At 46.4% G+C, this 18792-nt stretch overlaps 1 protein-coding gene across 2 annotated transcripts; it reads left to right on the top strand.

Moving 5' to 3' along the window:
• Positions 1-251: 251 nt before the first annotated feature.
• LOC148230023 (uncharacterized) lies at positions 252-17418 on the top strand. 2 transcript variants are annotated; one of them, XM_088197348.1, is made up of 3 exons: positions 252-402; positions 3213-11079; positions 11806-17418. In XM_088197348.1, exons 1-3 carry the CDS (start codon positions 349-351, stop codon positions 17301-17303), a joined length of 13419 nt encoding a protein of 4472 aa, XP_088053474.1. In that variant the 5' UTR covers positions 252-348; the 3' UTR covers positions 17304-17418. The 2 variants fall into 2 exon arrangements, with proteins under 2 accessions (XP_088053474.1, XP_088053473.1); XM_088197347.1 differs by having other exon boundaries at positions 3213-17418.
• The last annotated feature ends 1374 nt before the right edge of the window (positions 17419-18792 follow it).

Raw genomic sequence — 18792 nt, 5'->3', positions numbered from 1 at the left:
TATCACTTCGTGGTTGGATCTATACCAAGTATCTTATTACTTGACGCACAGTTTATTACGCGAATGTGTTTTAAAATATGATTTATATCCACCGCAGGCAATAAATCACACTGAGACGAGTCGATACAATAAAAACGCAAACAAAGACAGCATGTCCATAAATTTAATCGATCTTCAAAAGCAACAAAATTAAACACGCGTATATTGAATATGCATTTATATAAATATAAATGGGTGCGTAAGTGAAAATTGTACGCTCTACTTTTTGCGCTCTTCGACACTTAATACACATATATAATCTAAACGCTAATTAATATCGTTAAGGATTTCGTATCCTTTTCAACAAACATGGCGGCTGTTCTACGCTATTTGTTTTTGCTGATCTTCGTTATTACACAAACGGTGAGTACGATCAAAATATTTTATTTATTTATTGCCTACTTGATATATAAGTTGCTTAGTATATTCACTCATCAGTAAATTACAATATATATATATATATATATATATATATATATATATATATATATATATATATATATATATATATATATATATATATATATATATATATATATATATATATATTTGGATATTTGAGTTACCACAGTATTTTACTGTGATTAAATAAAACAGCTTGGATCAAATATGCAATAGGCTTACCCTAATTAAGTTTCATTTTATTTTATTTAACGAGAAAATTAAATTCATATTTATGTATAAATATGAATTTAATTTATAATTTTTTTTAAGAGAGAGATAATGTTAAAAATTTTAATGTTGATTGAAGAGAGAGAAAATGTCTATATAAGCTGTAAATAATATAAATTAAAACTAACCTCTTTGTTGTAGACGAATATTTAATTTCCTAAATACTTAAGTAGTGACTAAATAAAAATAATATATGATAAAGATATTAATGTAGTGGTTTTGATAATAATTATGTTACAAATATAAAATTTAATACATAATTCTTTCACATGCTTAACCCTTTGGTTGACGAGCCTTTTTCGGATAACTATTCCGTTTCTTTTTGCAATGATCCGATTCTCTCTTAAGTCCGGTAATTTTTGCCAAGTAACAAACACCGATATAACAGATTTCGGAAACCATAGGGTTGAATAAAACAATATTGAATATATTTTCATGAAGCTATTTTTTTCTAAATATTGAATTGTGTTTTTGTATAACTGACACTTTTTAACAATTGTTTATTTATCTGCTAAATCTATTCAATCCATCAATTCATTTAAATAATGATTTGATCACTAGGAAATTCATAGATTAATGGTATGAGATCTTATATATTTTTTAAACACCATATATGTATGTGATTTATATATGGTGTATGTCCAGGTTCTAACATGCTTTTTAACTGCTAGAACCAAAAAATACTCGTTCACTTCAATATAATTCTAGTAATAGTGAAAAGAAAAAAAAATATTTTATTTTCGCAATAGATTTTTAAGGCTATTTTTGTCAGTATGTACAGGTTTGACCATAGTAATGGGGCACCTGAATAAATGTGTTATATCTTAAAAAAAATCGTGAAAATATAAATAAAAAACCGACTAAGGTTGTTATTTAAAGTTTATTTTTAATATTTAGTAAGCCCATCCTTAGCTATAATTACAGAAGTATAGCTACATGTTATCCGTTGCGTGCGCCACTGCCGTTACCAGTACTAGGACCCTACGAGTCCAACCCATATGGGCAGGCACCCAGCTTTTGACGGTCAGGTGAGCGGGATCCCCCCCCCCCCCGTAGTGCTAAATATTTTATTAGAGCTGCATTAGTATTTCTCCCGAGCGCTTGGGAAAATGTGTTCTCATTGGCTGGCCTGCATTGCTTTGCACTGCATGCATTGCGTATCATTCTTGTCACAACACCACCCCCCTGATCTTCGAGGGGTGTATATGTTGCCTCAGCCGCAGCCTTGGCCCTCGGTTCCCCTCAGGGCCGAGCCCTTTGGCCCTGCTTGCGTTACTCTGCTATGCTTTATTCGTTATCAGTTTTGCCTCGAGCTCCACCTGAGACGGCCGCCCGAGAAATCACTGCCTCTCAAGCGTTTGGGTTTTAACCTCAAGAGTGGTCCCTTGCTCTACAACACTATTAACGGCGAACTCCAGCGTGTGGTCAACTGGCGCCGGCCTATAATTACAGCTGCAACCAATTTTGGCATACTATCAACTAATGACTTGCGGGTGAACGGAGACAATTTTATCCATTCCATCTGCAATTTTTCTCGCAGCTTAATTTAGGGTTTGCAATTATGTTAGACAACCTTTTCTTTTATTTTTTCCATAAATTATAATCGAAAATAAAAGCCAAAATCACGCAACTGAACATAAGACCACTTAAGCGAAACTGGATAGTATAACCTCCAATATTTTTTAAAAACTCAAGTAAGCAATTAAAAACGACAAATTTCTTCGTATAGTTCTCAGAATTACAATTAAAACTACCTGCTAAGATATTTCCGTGAGAGTATGCAATTGTAGAGAGTTATACACCATTTAAAGGGTTCCCCATTATTATGGCCATGACTGTATATTATTGCATTTAATTGTAATTGATACAAAAAGTATTACGTTTCCTACTTCAAGTTATTTGGTTTTACAAATAACTATATATAGCAAACAAACATGTGCATATAACTTAGTCGCCGTCTCGAAACATAAATGTCATAATATTCTAATGCAATGCCTACAGTGAAATTTATTTATGTATTTTATTTATTTATTAAAATTAAGACCATCCTGATCTGGCAGGTTAACCTAAAGCGTCACGCTGGTCAAAAGCGTAAAATACAATAAAAAAATTAAAATTACATACAAATATCTACATACATATATACATATGTACGTATATGTGCATACAAATACATATACGCACACACACATACATATACATATATAAATAAAAACATGAAAACGTGATAAAATATCAGACACAACACATGTGCATTCAACATAAATTTAAAATTAAATATTTAAGTAAATTTAATTATTAAAAAATATAATACAGTATTTTCACACAGTAATAAATATAGGAAAATATCAGCGGATGCACAATGCTTTCTCAACTTGAAATATTAAATTTTTTAACGAAAAATAAATATATCTTTTTAAGCTTAAAACATATTACGATATTTTTTTATAATTTTATTGAGTAATCTGAATTATCTAAGTCTTTTTTATTTTGAATAAAAGGAAATCACCAGATCTTCACCATGCTCTCCAAAAACTGCAGTGCGAGGTCCATGCGGTTGTGGTCGAACTCTGAAAGCATACTCAAACGAAATGGATAAGAGAAATGGCAGATATGATTATTGTTGCTCATCTTCCGATGAATACGACGACAGGCACAAAGTACATCATAGTAAAAAATCGAACGCTTACAGCAGACTTGGAAGATTTGGAGGTCGTTTATTCGGCTTATTTGCTATTCTCAACTTTATGGGCTACGATTCTTCTTCTGACTCGGTAAGCGACTATCTTCCCCCTTGTCGAAGATTAACAAAGCCAACATTATGCAACGCACGTGGGCGTTATGTCAGCTCATATGAATCCAGCACCGAATCTTATGCTAACCAATGGCCATCAGTTCAAAACAAAATATCAAGAATACCAAATTCAAACACCTCGCCTGAAGTCCGTAAGGTACTCAATAGCGTACGAACAAAACCGTTGGCTAAAACCATTGCTAAAGCACCAGCCAAAATCAATAAAAAGGCAGCAGCAAAAACTCGCGCCAGCGCTTTCGCTAAAACAAGTACCAAAACAGCAGCTGAAGCTCCAGAAGCTGCTATAGCTAAACCCAGTCCTACAATTGTCGCTAATGCCGAAGGATTAGCAAACGCCCAAGCAAATACGGCAGCCGTTGCCTCGGCTTTGGCCAATACTGTAGCTGTCGCTAATGCCGAAGCATCAGCAACCGCTCAAGCAAATGCAGCAGCCTCTGCCGTTGCAACTGCCGACTCATCTGCAAACGCCCAAACAAATGCATCAGCAAGTGCTATAGCCGTAGCCAGCGCAGACGCGTCCACTGACGATGAAGACAGTTCATCTGGAAGTGATGAAGTTAATGGGAAAAAAGGTGGTAAAGGAAAACATGGCTTGGGAGGAAAACATAAGAAGGGTAAAAAAGCTGGCGGTGCCCAAGCTGACGCCAGCGCATCAGCTGCTGCCATAGCTGCAGCCAACGCTGAGGCTGCAGCCAATGCAATAGCTGTCGCTAATGCCGAAGCATCAGCAAACGCTCAAGCGAATGCGGCAGCCACTGCCTCAGCTGCTGCCAACGCCGAAGCTTCAGCGAATGCTTTAGCTGTCGCTAATGCCGAAGCATCAGCAACCGCTCAAGCAAATGCGGCAGCTTCTGCAGTTGCAATTGCCGACTCATCTGCAAACGCCCAAACAAATGCATCTGCAAGTGCTACAGCCGTAGCCAGCGCAGACGCGTCCACTGACGATGAAGACAGTTCATCTGGAAGTGATGAAGTTAATGGTAAAAAATGTAGTAAAGGAAAACATGGCTCGGGAGGAAAACATAAGAAGGGTAAAAAATCTGGCGGCGCCCAAGCTGACGCCAGCGCATCAGCTGCTGCCATAGCTGCAGCCAACGCTGAGGCTGCAGCCAATGCAATAGCTGTCGCTAATGCCGAAGCATCAGCAAACGCTCAAGCGAATGCGGCAGCCACTGCCTCAGCTGCTGCCAACGCCGAAGCTTCAGCGAATGCTATAGCTGTCTCTAATGCCGAAGCATCAGCAACCGCTCAAGCTAATGCGGCAGCTTCTGCCGTTGCAATTGCCGACTCATCTGCAAACGCCCAAACAAATGCATCTGCAAGTGCTATAGCCGTAGCCAGCGCAGACGCGTCCACTGACGATGAAGACAGCTCATCTGGAAGTGATGAAGTTAATGGTAAAAAAGGTGGTAAAGGAAAACATGGCTTGGGAGGAAAACATAAGAAGGGTAAAAAAGCTGGCGGTGCCCAAGCTGACGCCAGCGCATCAGCTGCTGCCATAGCTGCAGCCAACGCTGAGGCTGCAGCCAATGCAATAGCTGTCGCTAATGCCGAAGCATCAGCAAACGCTCAAGCGAATGCGGCAGCCACTGCCTCAGCTGCTGCTAACGCCGAAGCTTCAGCGAATGCTATAGCTGTCTCTAATGCTGAAGCATCAGCAACCGCTCAAGCTAATGCGGCAGCTTCTGCCGTTGCAATTGCCGACTCATCTGCAAACGCCCAAACAAATGCATCTGCAAGTGCTATAGCCGTAGCCACCGCAGACGCGTCCACTGACGATGAAGACAGTTCATCTGGAAGTGATGAAGTTAATGGTAGAAAATGTAGTAAAGGAAAACATGGCTCGGGAGGAAAACATAGGAAGGGTAAAAAATCTGGCGGCGCCCAAGCTGACGCCAGCGCATCAGCTGCTGCCATAGCTGCAGCCAACGCTGAGGCTGCAGCCAATGCAATAGCTGTCGCTAATGCCGAAGCATCAGCAAACGCTCAAGCGAATGCGGCAACCACTGCCTCAGCTGCTGCCAACGCCGAAGCTTCAGCGAATGCTATAGCTATCTCTAATGCCGAAGCATCAGCAACCGCTCAAGCTAATGCGGCAGCTTCTGCCGTTGCAATTGCCGACTCATCTGCAAACGCCCAAACAAATGCATCTGCAAGTGCTATAGCCGTAGCCAGCGCAGACGCGTCCACTGACGATGAAGACAGCTCATCTGGAAGTGATGAAGTTAATGGTAAAAAAGGTGGTAAAGGAAAACATGGCTTGGGAGGAAAACATAAGAAGGGTAAAAAAGCTGGCAGTGCCCAAGCTGACGCCAGCGCATCAGCTGCTGCCATAGCTGCAGCCAACGCTGAGGCTGCAGCCAATGCAATAGCTGTCGCTAATGCCGAAGCATCAGCAAACGCTCAAGCGAATGCGGCAGCCACTGCCTCAGCTGCTGCTAACGCCGAAGCTTCAGCGAATGCTATAGCTGTCTCTAATGCCGAAGCATCAGCAACCGCTCAAGCTAATGCGGCAGCTTCTGCCGTTGCAATTGCCGACTCATCTGCAAACGCCCAAACAAATGCATCTGCAAGTGCTATAGCCGTAGCCAGCGCAGACGCGTCCACTGACGATGAAGACAGCTCATCTGGAAGTGATGAAGTTAATGGTAAAAAAGGTGGTAAAGGAAAACATGGCTCGGGAGGAAAACATAAGAAGGGTAAAAAATCTGGCGGCGCCCAAGCTGACGCCAGCGCATCAGCTGCTGCCATAGCTGCAGCCAACGCTGAGGCTGCAGCCAATGCAATAGCTGTCGCTAATGCCGAAGCATCAGCAAACGCTCAAGCGAATGCGGCAACCACTGCCTCAGCTGCTGCCAACGCCGAAGCTTCAGCGAATGCTATAGCTGTCTCTAATGCCGAAGCATCAGCAACCGCTCAAGCTAATGCGGCAGCTTCTGCCGTTGCAATTGCCGACTCATCTGCAAACGCCCAAACAAATGCATCTGCAAGTGCTATAGCCGTAGCCAGCGCAGACGCGTCCACTGACGATGAAGACAGCTCATCTGGAAGTGATGAAGTTAATGGTAAAAAAGGTGGTAAAGGAAAACATGGCTTGGGAGGAAAACATAAGAAGGGTAAAAAAGCTGGCAGTGCCCAAGCTGACGCCAGCGCATCAGCTGCTGCCATAGCTGCAGCCAACGCTGAGGCTGCAGCCAATGCAATAGCTGTCGCTAATGCCGAAGCATCAGCAAACGCTCAAGCGAATGCGGCAGCCACTGCCTCAGCTGCTGCTAACGCCGAAGCTTCAGCGAATGCTATAGCTGTCTCTAATGCCGAAGCATCAGCAACCGCTCAAGCTAATGCGGCAGCTTCTGCCGTTGCAATTGCCGACTCATCTGCAAACGCCCAAACAAATGCATCTGCAAGTGCTATAGCCGTAGCCAGCGCAGACGCGTCCACTGACGATGAAGACAGCTCATCTGGAAGTGATGAAGTTAATGGTAAAAAAGGTGGTAAAGGAAAACATGGCTCGGGAGGAAAACATAAGAAGGGTAAAAAATCTGGCGGCGCCCAAGCTGACGCCAGCGCATCAGCTGCTGCCATAGCTGCAGCCAACGCTGAGGCTGCAGCCAATGCAATAGCTGTCGCTAATGCCGAAGCATCAGCAAACGCTCAAGCGAATGCGGCAGCCACTGCCTCAGCTGCTGCTAACGCCGAAGCTTCAGCGAATGCTATAGCTGTCTCTAATGCCGAAGCATCAGCAACCGCTCAAGCTAATGCGGCAGCTTCTGCCGTTGCAATTGCCGACTCGTCTGCAAACGCCCAAACAAATGCATCTGCAAGTGCTATAGCCGTAGCCAGCGCAGACGCGTCCACTGACGATGAAGACAGCTCATCTGGAAGTGATGAAGTTAATGGTAAAAAAGGTGGTAAAGGAAAACATGGCTTGGGAGGAAAACATAAGAAGGGTAAAAAAGCTGGCAGTGCCCAAGCTGACGCCAGCGCATCAGCTGCTGCCATAGCTGCAGCCAACGCTGAGGCTGCAGCCAATGCAATAGCTGTCGCTAATGCCGAAGCATCAGCAAACGCTCAAGCGAATGCGGCAGCCACTGCCTCAGCTGCTGCTAACGCCGAAGCTTCAGCGAATGCTATAGCTGTCTCTAATGCCGAAGCATCAGCAACCGCTCAAGCTAATGCGGCAGCTTCTGCCGTTGCAATTGCCGACTCATCTGCAAACGCCCAAACAAATGCATCTGCAAGTGCTATAGCCGTAGCCAGCGCAGACGCGTCCACTGACGATGAAGACAGCTCATCTGGAAGTGATGAAGTTAATGGTAAAAAAGGTGGTAAAGGAAAACATGGCTCGGGAGGAAAACATAAGAAGGGTAAAAAATCTGGCGGCGCCCAAGCTGACGCCAGCGCATCAGCTGCTGCCATAGCTGCAGCCAACGCTGAGGCTGCAGCCAATGCAATAGCTGTCGCTAATGCCGAAGCATCAGCAAACGCTCAAGCGAATGCGGCAACCACTGCCTCAGCTGCTGCCAACGCCGAAGCTTCAGCGAATGCTATAGCTGTCTCTAATGCCGAAGCATCAGCAACCGCTCAAGCTAATGCGGCAGCTTCTGCCGTTGCAATTGCCGACTCATCTGCAAACGCCCAAACAAATGCATCTGCAAGTGCTATAGCCGTAGCCAGCGCAGACGCGTCCACTGACGATGAAGACAGCTCATCTGGAAGTGATGAAGTTAATGGTAAAAAAGGTGGTAAAGGAAAACATGGCTTGGGAGGAAAACATAAGAAGGGTAAAAAAGCTGGCAGTGCCCAAGCTGACGCCAGCGCATCAGCTGCTGCCATAGCTGCAGCCAACGCTGAGGCTGCAGCCAATGCAATAGCTGTCGCTAATGCCGAAGCATCAGCAAACGCTCAAGCGAATGCGGCAGCCACTGCCTCAGCTGCTGCTAACGCCGAAGCTTCAGCGAATGCTATAGCTGTCTCTAATGCCGAAGCATCAGCAACCGCTCAAGCTAATGCGGCAGCTTCTGCCGTTGCAATTGCCGACTCATCTGCAAACGCCCAAACAAATGCATCTGCAAGTGCTATAGCCGTAGCCAGCGCAGACGCGTCCACTGACGATGAAGACAGCTCATCTGGAAGTGATGAAGTTAATGGTAAAAAAGGTGGTAAAGGAAAACATGGCTCGGGAGGAAAACATAAGAAGGGTAAAAAATCTGGCGGCGCCCAAGCTGACGCCAGCGCATCAGCTGCTGCCATAGCTGCAGCCAACGCTGAGGCTGCAGCCAATGCAATAGCTGTCGCTAATGCCGAAGCATCAGCAAACGCTCAAGCGAATGCGGCAGCCACTGCCTCAGCTGCTGCTAACGCCGAAGCTTCAGCGAATGCTATAGCTGTCTCTAATGCCGAAGCATCAGCAACCGCTCAAGCTAATGCGGCAGCTTCTGCCGTTGCAATTGCCGACTCATCTGCAAACGCCCAAACAAATGCATCTGCAAGTGCTATAGCCGTAGCCAGCGCAGACGCGTCCACTGACGATGAAGACAGCTCATCTGGAAGTGATGAAGTTAATGGTAAAAAAGGTGGTAAAGGAAAACATGGCTTGGGAGGAAAACATAAGAAGGGTAAAAAAGCTGGCGGTGCCCAAGCTGACGCCAGCGCATCAGCTGCTGCCATAGCTGCAGCCAACGCTGAGGCTGCAGCCAATGCAATAACTGTCGCTAATGCCGAAGCATCAGCAAACGCTCAAGCGAATGCGGCAGCCACTGCCTCAGCTGCTGCTAACGCCGAAGCTTCAGCGAATGCTATAGCTGTCTCTAATGCTGAAGCATCAGCAACCGCTCAAGCTAATGCTGCAGCTTCTGCCGTTGCAATTGCCGACTCATCTGCAAACGCCCAAACAAATGCATCTGCAAGTGCTATAGCCGTAGCCACCGCAGACGCGTCCACTGACGATGAAGACAGTTCATCTGGAAGTGATGAAGTTAATGGTAGAAAATGTAGTAAAGGAAAACATGGCTCGGGAGGAAAACATAGGAAGGGTAAAAAATCTGGCGGCGCCCAAGCTGACGCCAGCGCATCAGCTGCTGCCATAGCTGCAGCCAACGCTGAGGCTGCAGCCAATGCAATAGCTGTCGCTAATGCCGAAGCATCAGCAAACGCTCAAGCGAATGCGGCAACCACTGCCTCAGCTGCTGCCAACGCCGAAGCTTCAGCGAATGCTATAGCTGTCTCTAATGCCGAAGCATCAGCAACCGCTCAAGCTAATGCGGCAGCTTCTGCCGTTGCAATTGCCGACTCATCTGCAAACGCCCAAACAAATGCATCTGCAAGTGCTATAGCCGTAGCCAGCGCAGACGCGTCCACTGACGATGAAGACAGCTCATCTGGAAGTGATGAAGTTAATGGTAAAAAAGGTGGTAAAGGAAAACATGGCTTGGGAGGAAAACATAACAAGGGTAAAAAAGCTGGCGGTGTCCAAGCTGACGCCAGCGCATCAGCTGCTGCCATAGCTGCAGCCAACGCTGAGGCTGCAGCCAATGCAATAGCTGTCGCTAATGCTGGAGCATCAGCAGCTGCTCAAGCAAATGCGGCTGCTTTTGCCGTTGCAACTGCCGACGCATCTGCAAATGCATCAGCAAGCGCTATAGCTGTAGCCAGCGCAGACGCGTCCACTGACGATGAAGACAGCTCATCTGGAAGTGATGAAGTTAATGGTAAAAAAGGTGGTAAAGGAAAACATGGCTTGGGAGGAAAACATAAGAAGGGTAAAAAAGCTGACGGTGCCCAAGCTGACGCCAGCGCATCAGCTGCTGCCATAGCTGCAGCCAACGCTGAGGCTGCAGCCAATGCAATAGCTGTCGCTAATGCCGAAGCATCAGCAAACGCTCAAGCGAATGCGGCAGCCACTGCCTCAGCTGCTGCCAACGCCGAAGCTTCAGCGAATGCTAAAGCTGTCGCTAATGCCGAAGCATCAGCAACCGCTCAAGCAAATGCGGCAGCTTCTGCCGTTGCAATTGCCGACTCATCTGCAAACGCCCAAACAAATGCATCTGCAAGTGCTATAGCCGTAGCCAGCGCAGACGCGTCCACTGACGATGAAGACAGCTCATCTGGAAGTAATGAAGGTAATGGTAGAAAATGTAGTAAAGGAAAACATGGCTCGGGAGGAAAACATAGGAAGGGTAAAAAATCTGGCGGCGCCCAAGCTGACGCCAGCGCATCAGCTGCTGCCATAGCTGCAGCCAACGCTGAGGCTGCAGCCAATGCAATAGCTGTCGCTAATGCCGAAGCATCAGCAAACGCTCAAGCGAATGCGGCAACCACTGCCTCAGCTGCTGCCAACGCCGAAGCTTCAGCGAATGCTATAGCTGTCTCTAATGCCGAAGCATCAGCAACCGCTCAAGCTAATGCGGCAGCTTCTGCCGTTGCAATTGCCGACTCATCTGCAAACGCCCAAACAAATGCATCTGCAAGTGCTATAGCCGTAGCCAGCGCAGACGCGTCCACTGACGATGAAGACAGCTCATCTGGAAGTGATGAAGTTAATGGTAAAAAAGGTGGTAAAGGAAAACATGGCTTGGGAGGAAAACATAACAAGGGTAAAAAAGCTGGCGGTGTCCAAGCTGACGCCAGCGCATCAGCTGCTGCCATAGCTGCAGCCAACGCTGAGGCTGCAGCCAATGCAATAGCTGTCGCTAATGCTGGAGCATCAGCAGCTGCTCAAGCAAATGCGGCTGCTTTTGCCGTTGCAACTGCCGACGCATCTGCAAATGCATCAGCAAGCGCTATAGCTGTAGCCAGCGCAGACGCGTCCACTGACGATGAAGACAGCTCATCTGGAAGTGATGAAGTTAATGGTAAAAAAGGTGGTAAAGGAAAACATGGCTTGGGTGGAAAACATAAGAAGGGTAAAAAAGCTGGCGGTGCCCAAGCTGACGCCAGCGCATCAGCTGCTGCCATAGCTGCAGCCAACGCTGAGGCTGCAGCCAATGCAATAGCTGTCGCTAATGCCGAAGCATCAGCAAACGCTCAAGCGAATGCGGCAGCCACTGCCTCAGCTGCTGCCAACGCCGAAGCTTCAGCGAATGCTAAAGCTGTCGCTAATGCCGAAGCATCAGCAACCGCTCAAGCAAATGCGGCAGCTTCTGCCGTTGCAATTGCCGACTCATCTGCAAACGCCCAAACAAATGCATCTGCAAGTGCTATAGCCGTAGCCAGCGCAGACGCGTCCACTGACGATGAAGACAGCTCATCTGGAAGTAATGAAGGTAATGGTAAAAAAGGTGGTAAAGGAAAACATGGCTTGGGAGGAAAACATAAGAAGGGTAAAAAAGCTGGCGGTGCCCAAGCTGACGCCAGCGCATCAGCTGCTGCCATAGCTGCAGCCAATGCAATAGCTGTCGCTAATGCCGAAGCATCAGCAAACGCTCAAGCGAATGCGGCAGCCACTGCCTCAGCTGCTGCCAACGCCGAAGCTTCAGCGAATGCTATAGCTGTCTCTAATGCCGAAGCATCAGCAACCGCTCAAGCTAATGCGGCAGCTTCTGCCGTTGCAATTGCCGACTCATCTGCAAACGCCCAAACAAATGCATCTGCAAGTGCTATAGCCGTAGCCAGCGCAGACGCGTCCACTGACGATGAAGACAGTTCATCTGGAAGTGATGAAGTTAATGGGAAAAAAGGTGGTAAAGGAAAACATGGCTTGGGAAAAAAACATAAGAAGGGTAAAAAATCTGGCGGCGCCCAAGCTGACGCCAGCGCATCAACTGCTGCCATAGCTGCAGCCAACGCTGAGGCTGCAGCCAATGCAATAGCTGTCGCTAATGCCGAAGCATCAGCAAACGCTCAAGCGAATGCGGCAGCCACTGCCTCAGCTGCTGCCAACGCCGAAGCTTCAGCGAATGCGATAGCTGTCTCTAATGCCGAAGCATCAGCAACCGCTCAAGCTAATGCGGCAGCTTCTGCCGTTGCAATTGCCGACTCATCTGCAAACGCCCAAACAAATGCATCTGCAAGTGCTATAGCCGTAGCCAGCGCAGACGCGTCCACTGACGATGAAGACAGTTCATCTGAAAGTGATGAAGTTAATGGGAAAAAAGGTGGTAAAGGAAAACATGGCTTGGGAAAAAAACATAAGAAGGGTAAAAAATCTGGCGGCGCCCAAGCTGACGCCAGCGCATCAGCTGCTGCCATAGCTGCAGCCAACGCTGCGGCTTCAGCCGAAGCAATAGCTGTCGCTAATGCCGAAGCATCAGCAAACGCTCAAGCGAATGCGGCAGCCACTGCCTCAGCTGCTGCCAACGCCGAAGCTTCAGCGAATGCTAAAGCTGTCGCTAATGTCGAAGCATCAGCAACCGCTCAAGCAAATGCGGCAGCTTCTGCCGTTGCAATTGCCGACTCATCTGCAAACGCCCAAACAAATGCATCTGCAAGTGCTATAGCCGTAGCCAGCGCAGACGCGTCCACTGACGATGAAGACAGCTCATCTGGAAGTGATGAAGTTAATGGTAAAAAAGGTGGTAAAGGAAAACATGGCTTGGGAGGAAAACATAAGAAGGGTAAAAAAGCTGGCGGTGCCCAAGCTGACGCCAGCGCATCAGCTGCTGCCATAGCTGCAGCCAACGCTGAGGCTGCAGCCAATGCAATAGCTGTCGCTAATGCCGAAGCATCAGCAAACGCTCAAGCGAATGCGGCAGCCACTGCCTCAGCTGCTGCCAACGCCGAAGCTTCAGCGAATGCTATAGCTGTCTCTAATGCCGAAGCATCAGCAACCGCTCAAGCAAATGCGGCAGCTTCTGCCGTTGCAATTGCCGACTCATCTGCAAACGCCCAAACAAATGCATCTGCAAGTGCTATAGCCGTAGCCACCGCAGACGCGTCCACTGACGATGAAGACAGTTCATCTGGAAGTGATGAAGTTAATGGTAAAAAATGTAGTAAAGGAAAACATGGCTCGGGAGGAAAACATAAGAAGGGTAAAAAATCTGGCGGCGCCCAAGCTGACGCCAGCGCATCAGCTGCTGCCATAGCTGCAGCCAACGCTGAGGCTGCAGCCAATGCAATAGCTGTCGCTAATGCCGAAGCATCAGCAAACGCTCAAGCGAATGCGGCAGCCACTGCCTCAGCTGCTGCCAACGCCGAAGCTTCAGCGAATGCTATAGCTGTCTCTAATGCCGAAGCATCAGCAACCGCTCAAGCTAATGCGGCAGCTTCTGCCGTTGCAATTGCCGACTCATCTGCAAACGCCCAAACAAATGCATCTGCAAGTGCTATAGCTGTAGCCAGCGCAGACGCGTCCACTGACGATGAAGACAGTTCATCTGAAAGTGATGAAGTTAATGGGAAAAAAGGTGGTAAAGGAAAACATGGCTTGGGAAAAAAACATAAGAAGGGTAAAAAATCTGGCGGCGCCCAAGCTGACGCCAGCGCATCAGCTGCTGCCATAGCTGCAGCCAACGCTGCGGCTTCAGCCGAAGCAATAGCTGTCGCTAATGCCGAAGCATCAGCAAACGCTCAAGCGAATGCGGCAGCCACTGCCTCAGCTGCTGCCAACGCCGAAGCTTCAGCGAATGCTAAAGCTGTCGCTAATGCCGAAGCATCAGCAACCGCTCAAGCAAATGCGGCAGCTTCTGCCGTTGCAATTGCCGACTCATCTGCAAACGCCCAAACAAATGCATCTGCAAGTGCTATAGCCGTAGCCAGCGCAGACGCGTCCACTGACGATGAAGACAGCTCATCTGGAAGTGATGAAGTTAATGGTAAAAAAGGTGGTAAAGGAAAACATGGCTTGGGAGGAAAACATAAGAAGGGTAAAAAAGCTGGCGGTGCCCAAGCTGACGCCAGCGCATCAGCTGCTGCCATAGCTGCAGCCAACGCTGAGGCTGCAGCCAATGCAATGGCTGTCGCTAATGCTGAAGCATCAGCAAACGCTCAAGCGAATGCGGCAGCCACTGCCTCAGCTGCTGCCAACGCCGAAGCTTCAGCGAATGCTATAGCTGTCGCTAATGCCGAAGCATCAGCAACTGCTCAAGCAAATGCGGCAGCTTCTGCCGTTGTAATTGCCGACTCATCTGCAAACGCCCAAATAAATGCATCTGCAAGTGCTATAGCCGTAGCCAGCGCAGACGCGTCCACTGACGATGAAGACAGCTCATCTGGAAGTGATGAAATTAATGGTAAAAAATGTGGTAAAGGAAAACATGGCTTGGGAGGAAAACATAAGAAGGGTAAAAAAGCTGGCGGTGCCCAAGCTGACGCCAGCGCATCAGCTGCTGCCATAGCTGCAGCCAATGCAATAGCTGTCGCTAATGCCGAAGCATCAGCAAACGCTCAAGCGAATGCGGCAGCCACTGCCTTAGCTGCTGCCAACGCCGAAGCTACAGCTAATGCTATAGCTGTCGCTAATGCCGAAGCATCAGCAACCGCTCAAGCGAATGCGGCAGCTTCCTCCGTTGCAACTGCTGACGCATCTGCAAATGCATCAGCAAGCGCTATAGCCGTAGCCAGCGCAGACGCATCCACTGACGACGAAGATGGTTCATCTGGGAGTGATGAAGATAACGGGAAAAAAGGTAAAGGAAAACATGGCTCGGGAGGAAAACATAAAAAGGGTAAAAAAGCTGGCGGCGCCCAAGCTGACGCCAGCGCATCAGCTGCTGCAATAGCTGCAGCCAACGCTGAGGCTTCAGCTAATGCAATAGCTGTCGCTAATGCCGAAGCATTAGCAAACGCCAAAGCGAATGCGGCAGCTACTGCCTCAGCTGCTGCTTTAGCTGCTGCCAACGCCGAAGCTTCAGCAAATGCTATAGCTGCCGCTAATGCCGAAGCATCAGCAGCTGCTCAAGCTAATGCGGCAGCTTTCGCCGTTGCAACTGCCGACGCATCTGCAAATGCATCAGCAAACGCTATAGCCGTAGCCAGCGCAAACGCGTCCACTGACGATGAAGACGGTTTATCTGGGAGTGATGAAGATAACGGGAAAAAGGGTAAAGGAAAACATGGCTCGGGAGGAAAACATAAAAAATGTAAAAAAGCTGGCGGTGCCCAAGCTGACGCATCAGCTGCTGCCATAGCAACAGCCAACGCTGAGGCATCAGCCAATGCTATAGCTGTCGCTAATGCTGAAGCATCAGCGAACGCCCAAGCGAATGCGGCTGCCACTGCCTCAGCTGCTGCTAACGCTGAAGCTTCAGCCAATGCTATAGCTGTTGCTAATGCCGAAGCATTAGCACGCGCCAAAGCGAATGCGGCAGCTGCTGCCTTAGCTGTAGCAAGTGCCGACGCATCTGCAAACGCCCAAGCCAATGCATCAGCAAGTGCTATAACTGTAGCAAGCGCAGACGCGTCCACTGATGATGAAGACAGTTCTTCTGGTAGTGCTGAAAATAAGGGAAAAGGGTTTAAAGGAAGACACGGAAATGGAGGAAAACTTGGAAAAGGAAGAAAATCTTTTGGCACCCAATCTGATACATTAGCTGGTGCTATAGCTACAGCCAACGCCTTAGCAAATGCTAATTCCGAAGCACTAGCAAACGCCAATGCGAATGCGGCAGCCACTGCCTTAGCCGTAGCAACTGCCAAAGCATCTGCAACCGCCCAATCCAATACATCTGCTGCTGCTACCGCTGCAGCCAACGCTTTAGCTAGTGCTAATGCCAAAGCATTAGCAAACGCCCAAGCAAACGCAGCAGCTGTAGCAAGTGCCAAAGCATCTGCAATTGCCGAAGCTAATGCATCAGCAGCTGCTATAGCTGCAGCTAACGCCTCAGCTAATGCCAAAGCATTAGCAAATACCCAAGCCAATGCGGCAGCTGCTGCTGCAATTGCAGCAAATACTGCCCAAGCCCAAGTAAGTGCTGGATGGGGAGGAAGACCTGGATGGGGTGGTAGACCTGGGTGGGGAGAAAGGCCTAGATGGGGAGGAAAATCTAGCGATAGTAATCAAGTTTTTGGTGGAATAAATCGATTCGGAAAGAAATCTGGATCTGACAGCGGAAGCGGCAGTCACCAAAAATTTGGCGGTGTAAAAGGCTGTAGCAAGTGTAAAGCATTTAGCGAATCACGTGCCGGTGCAGCACAAAGTATTCAGGCTAATACATTAGCTGCATTAGCCGCAATCAACAGCAAGGCATTAGCTAATACTATAGCCGCATCCAACGCTAATACTGTAGCAAATGCCCAAGCTTATGCATCAGCAAGTGCTGTAACCGTACCTAATGCCAATACACCATCTAACGCCCAAGCCAATGCATTAGCAGGTGCTGTGGCAACCAACGGCAAGGCATCAGTTAATGCTCAAGCCAATGCATCAGCAAGTGCTACAGCTGGTATAGCCCAAGCCAGTTCATCAACTAGCTCTGTAGCAGTACCAAATTCCCAGGCTAAAGCAGGTGCTATATCAACAAACAACGCCTATACATTAGCTTACACCCAATCCAGTGCATCAGGAAATGCTATAGCCGCAACTAATACCAATGCCGCAGCAAATACCCAAGCCAATGCTTCAGCCGGTGCTATAGCCATTACCAAAGCAAATGGACCAGCTGGCTCCCAAGCTAACACAGCAGCTAGTGCTATGCCTATGGCAATGGCCAATGCCAATCAAGGAAGACGAGGATTCGGAGGAAGGTCTGGTGGTGGTGGTGGAGGATTATACGGCCCAAATGCGGGATGTGGAGGAAGACGAGGTAGTGGTAGCGGCCAGAAATTCGGCGGCGGTTGTGGTGGTGGAGGAGGTTTTGGACCTAAAGGTGGAAATGGGGGAGGATGCGGCCGTCGGTAATTAAATTCTTAAAATACAATTTGTTAGTTTTTTAATACAAAATTAATCATGTAAAAGTATAATGTACAGAAAGTATTATATAAAAAGTGTAATAAATATTATTACGTTAATCCTTTGATAAAGTTTTAATATGACAATCTTCCTTGTTTAGTTTGAATTGCTTGTTCTCAAATTTATTTCGTGAAACACTATCAAAATTCGTACGAGTATATTGCAAGGTAATAACTGAAGTTTTATCATAATCCAGGGGTAATCTAAACACCGAAGAAAGTAAATAAAACATTTATTTGGTAACTAAGTGACAGTGGCATAACTACTATATGAGGGGGCAGGCAACACATGAGGCCCTCGGGATAGGGGGGTCTAAGAGGATTGCCATATATGTATATATTAATAACCCAAGGCAATCTATTCATTCAAAACAAAAAATTTAAATACAGTCTTACATCAATTTCTACATCATACAATTTCTAAAATGCTCGCTCGTTATATATTTTTTTAATGTTTATGCATATCCAGAAATTCAAAATGCTTTATAGCCTAAATCCAGTGAGTCATCAGTTTCTAGTCGTGTTATGATCTTTTTTAAATTAATTTTATAATTTCATTAAATTAAGTGTATAAAATTAATTTAAGTTTGCCACCACATAGACCTAAAGGTAAATTTCTCAAAGATATCAAATAACAAAATATAAGTTGTAGTGAAATATATTATTAATCCAAATCAAAGTACGGCTCAATTCTACAATTATGCCTATGTTACTCAAAAAATTATATTTGGTTTATTGTGAACTGTATCGGTTATTTTCTAAAATTAATAATTCATGGCGTTTTGGTAAAGACAATGGTAAAATTTGTCTACAGACATTAAACAACACAGTTCTTTCCAAAATCACATTAATCATGTGTGGTATACGAAACAGGAGAAGAATTTTACGATTGATCAAGACATCGAAGATCAAATTCGTTACAATGAAAATTCCTGGAATATGATTTCAGACCGCTTGTTCCGCATAACATGTTGTTGGCAAAGAACGCTTTAGCTTTCCGTGGCCACCAAGAAGGTAATTATTTTGGATTTTCTTGAGCCAAGTTCAATTACTTGCAAATTACAACTCCATTATGAAACAAATAATAGATAAGCTATCTGATTCAATAAAATATTTAAGTCCAAAAATTAAAAATTCAATTATACATTAAGTAGAAAATGATTTACTAAAGTTACTATATATTTACAAATATGTTACAACACATAACATTACAAAGATAGATCAATTTAGTATCGTTATACGCCATGTATACATAATTAAAAACGAAAACCATCAACCAGAACAATACAAAATTAACGAAACATTTTTGAGATTTTTAGAGTTAGCAGATCACTCAGCAGAAGTAATGATAAATCTGGTGATGAAAATACTTAATGACATGAATTTCCAGGGTTACGATGGTGCTAATGTTATGAGCGGTGTTCATAATGGTATACAAA

This window comes from Plectrocnemia conspersa, unplaced genomic scaffold, assembly GCF_051122295.1.
Source record: "Plectrocnemia conspersa isolate PC_06_02 unplaced genomic scaffold, ASM5112229v1 ptg000011l, whole genome shotgun sequence".
NCBI classification, from domain to species: Eukaryota; Metazoa; Arthropoda; class Insecta; order Trichoptera; family Polycentropodidae; genus Plectrocnemia; species Plectrocnemia conspersa.
Note: the sequence above shows the minus strand (reverse complement) of the source record. Positions and strands in the feature narration are given on the sequence as shown.

Excerpts from the sequence above, each read along its gene's own strand:
- LOC148230023 (XM_088197347.1), top strand. The coding sequence starts at position 349 with ATGGCGGCTGTTCTACGCTATTTGTTTTTGCTGATCTTCGTTATTACA. Across the intron at positions 403-3,212 it reads TCTTCGTTATTACACAAACG|GAAATCACCAGATCTTCACC; the intron begins GTGAGTACGATC and ends TTTGAATAAAAG.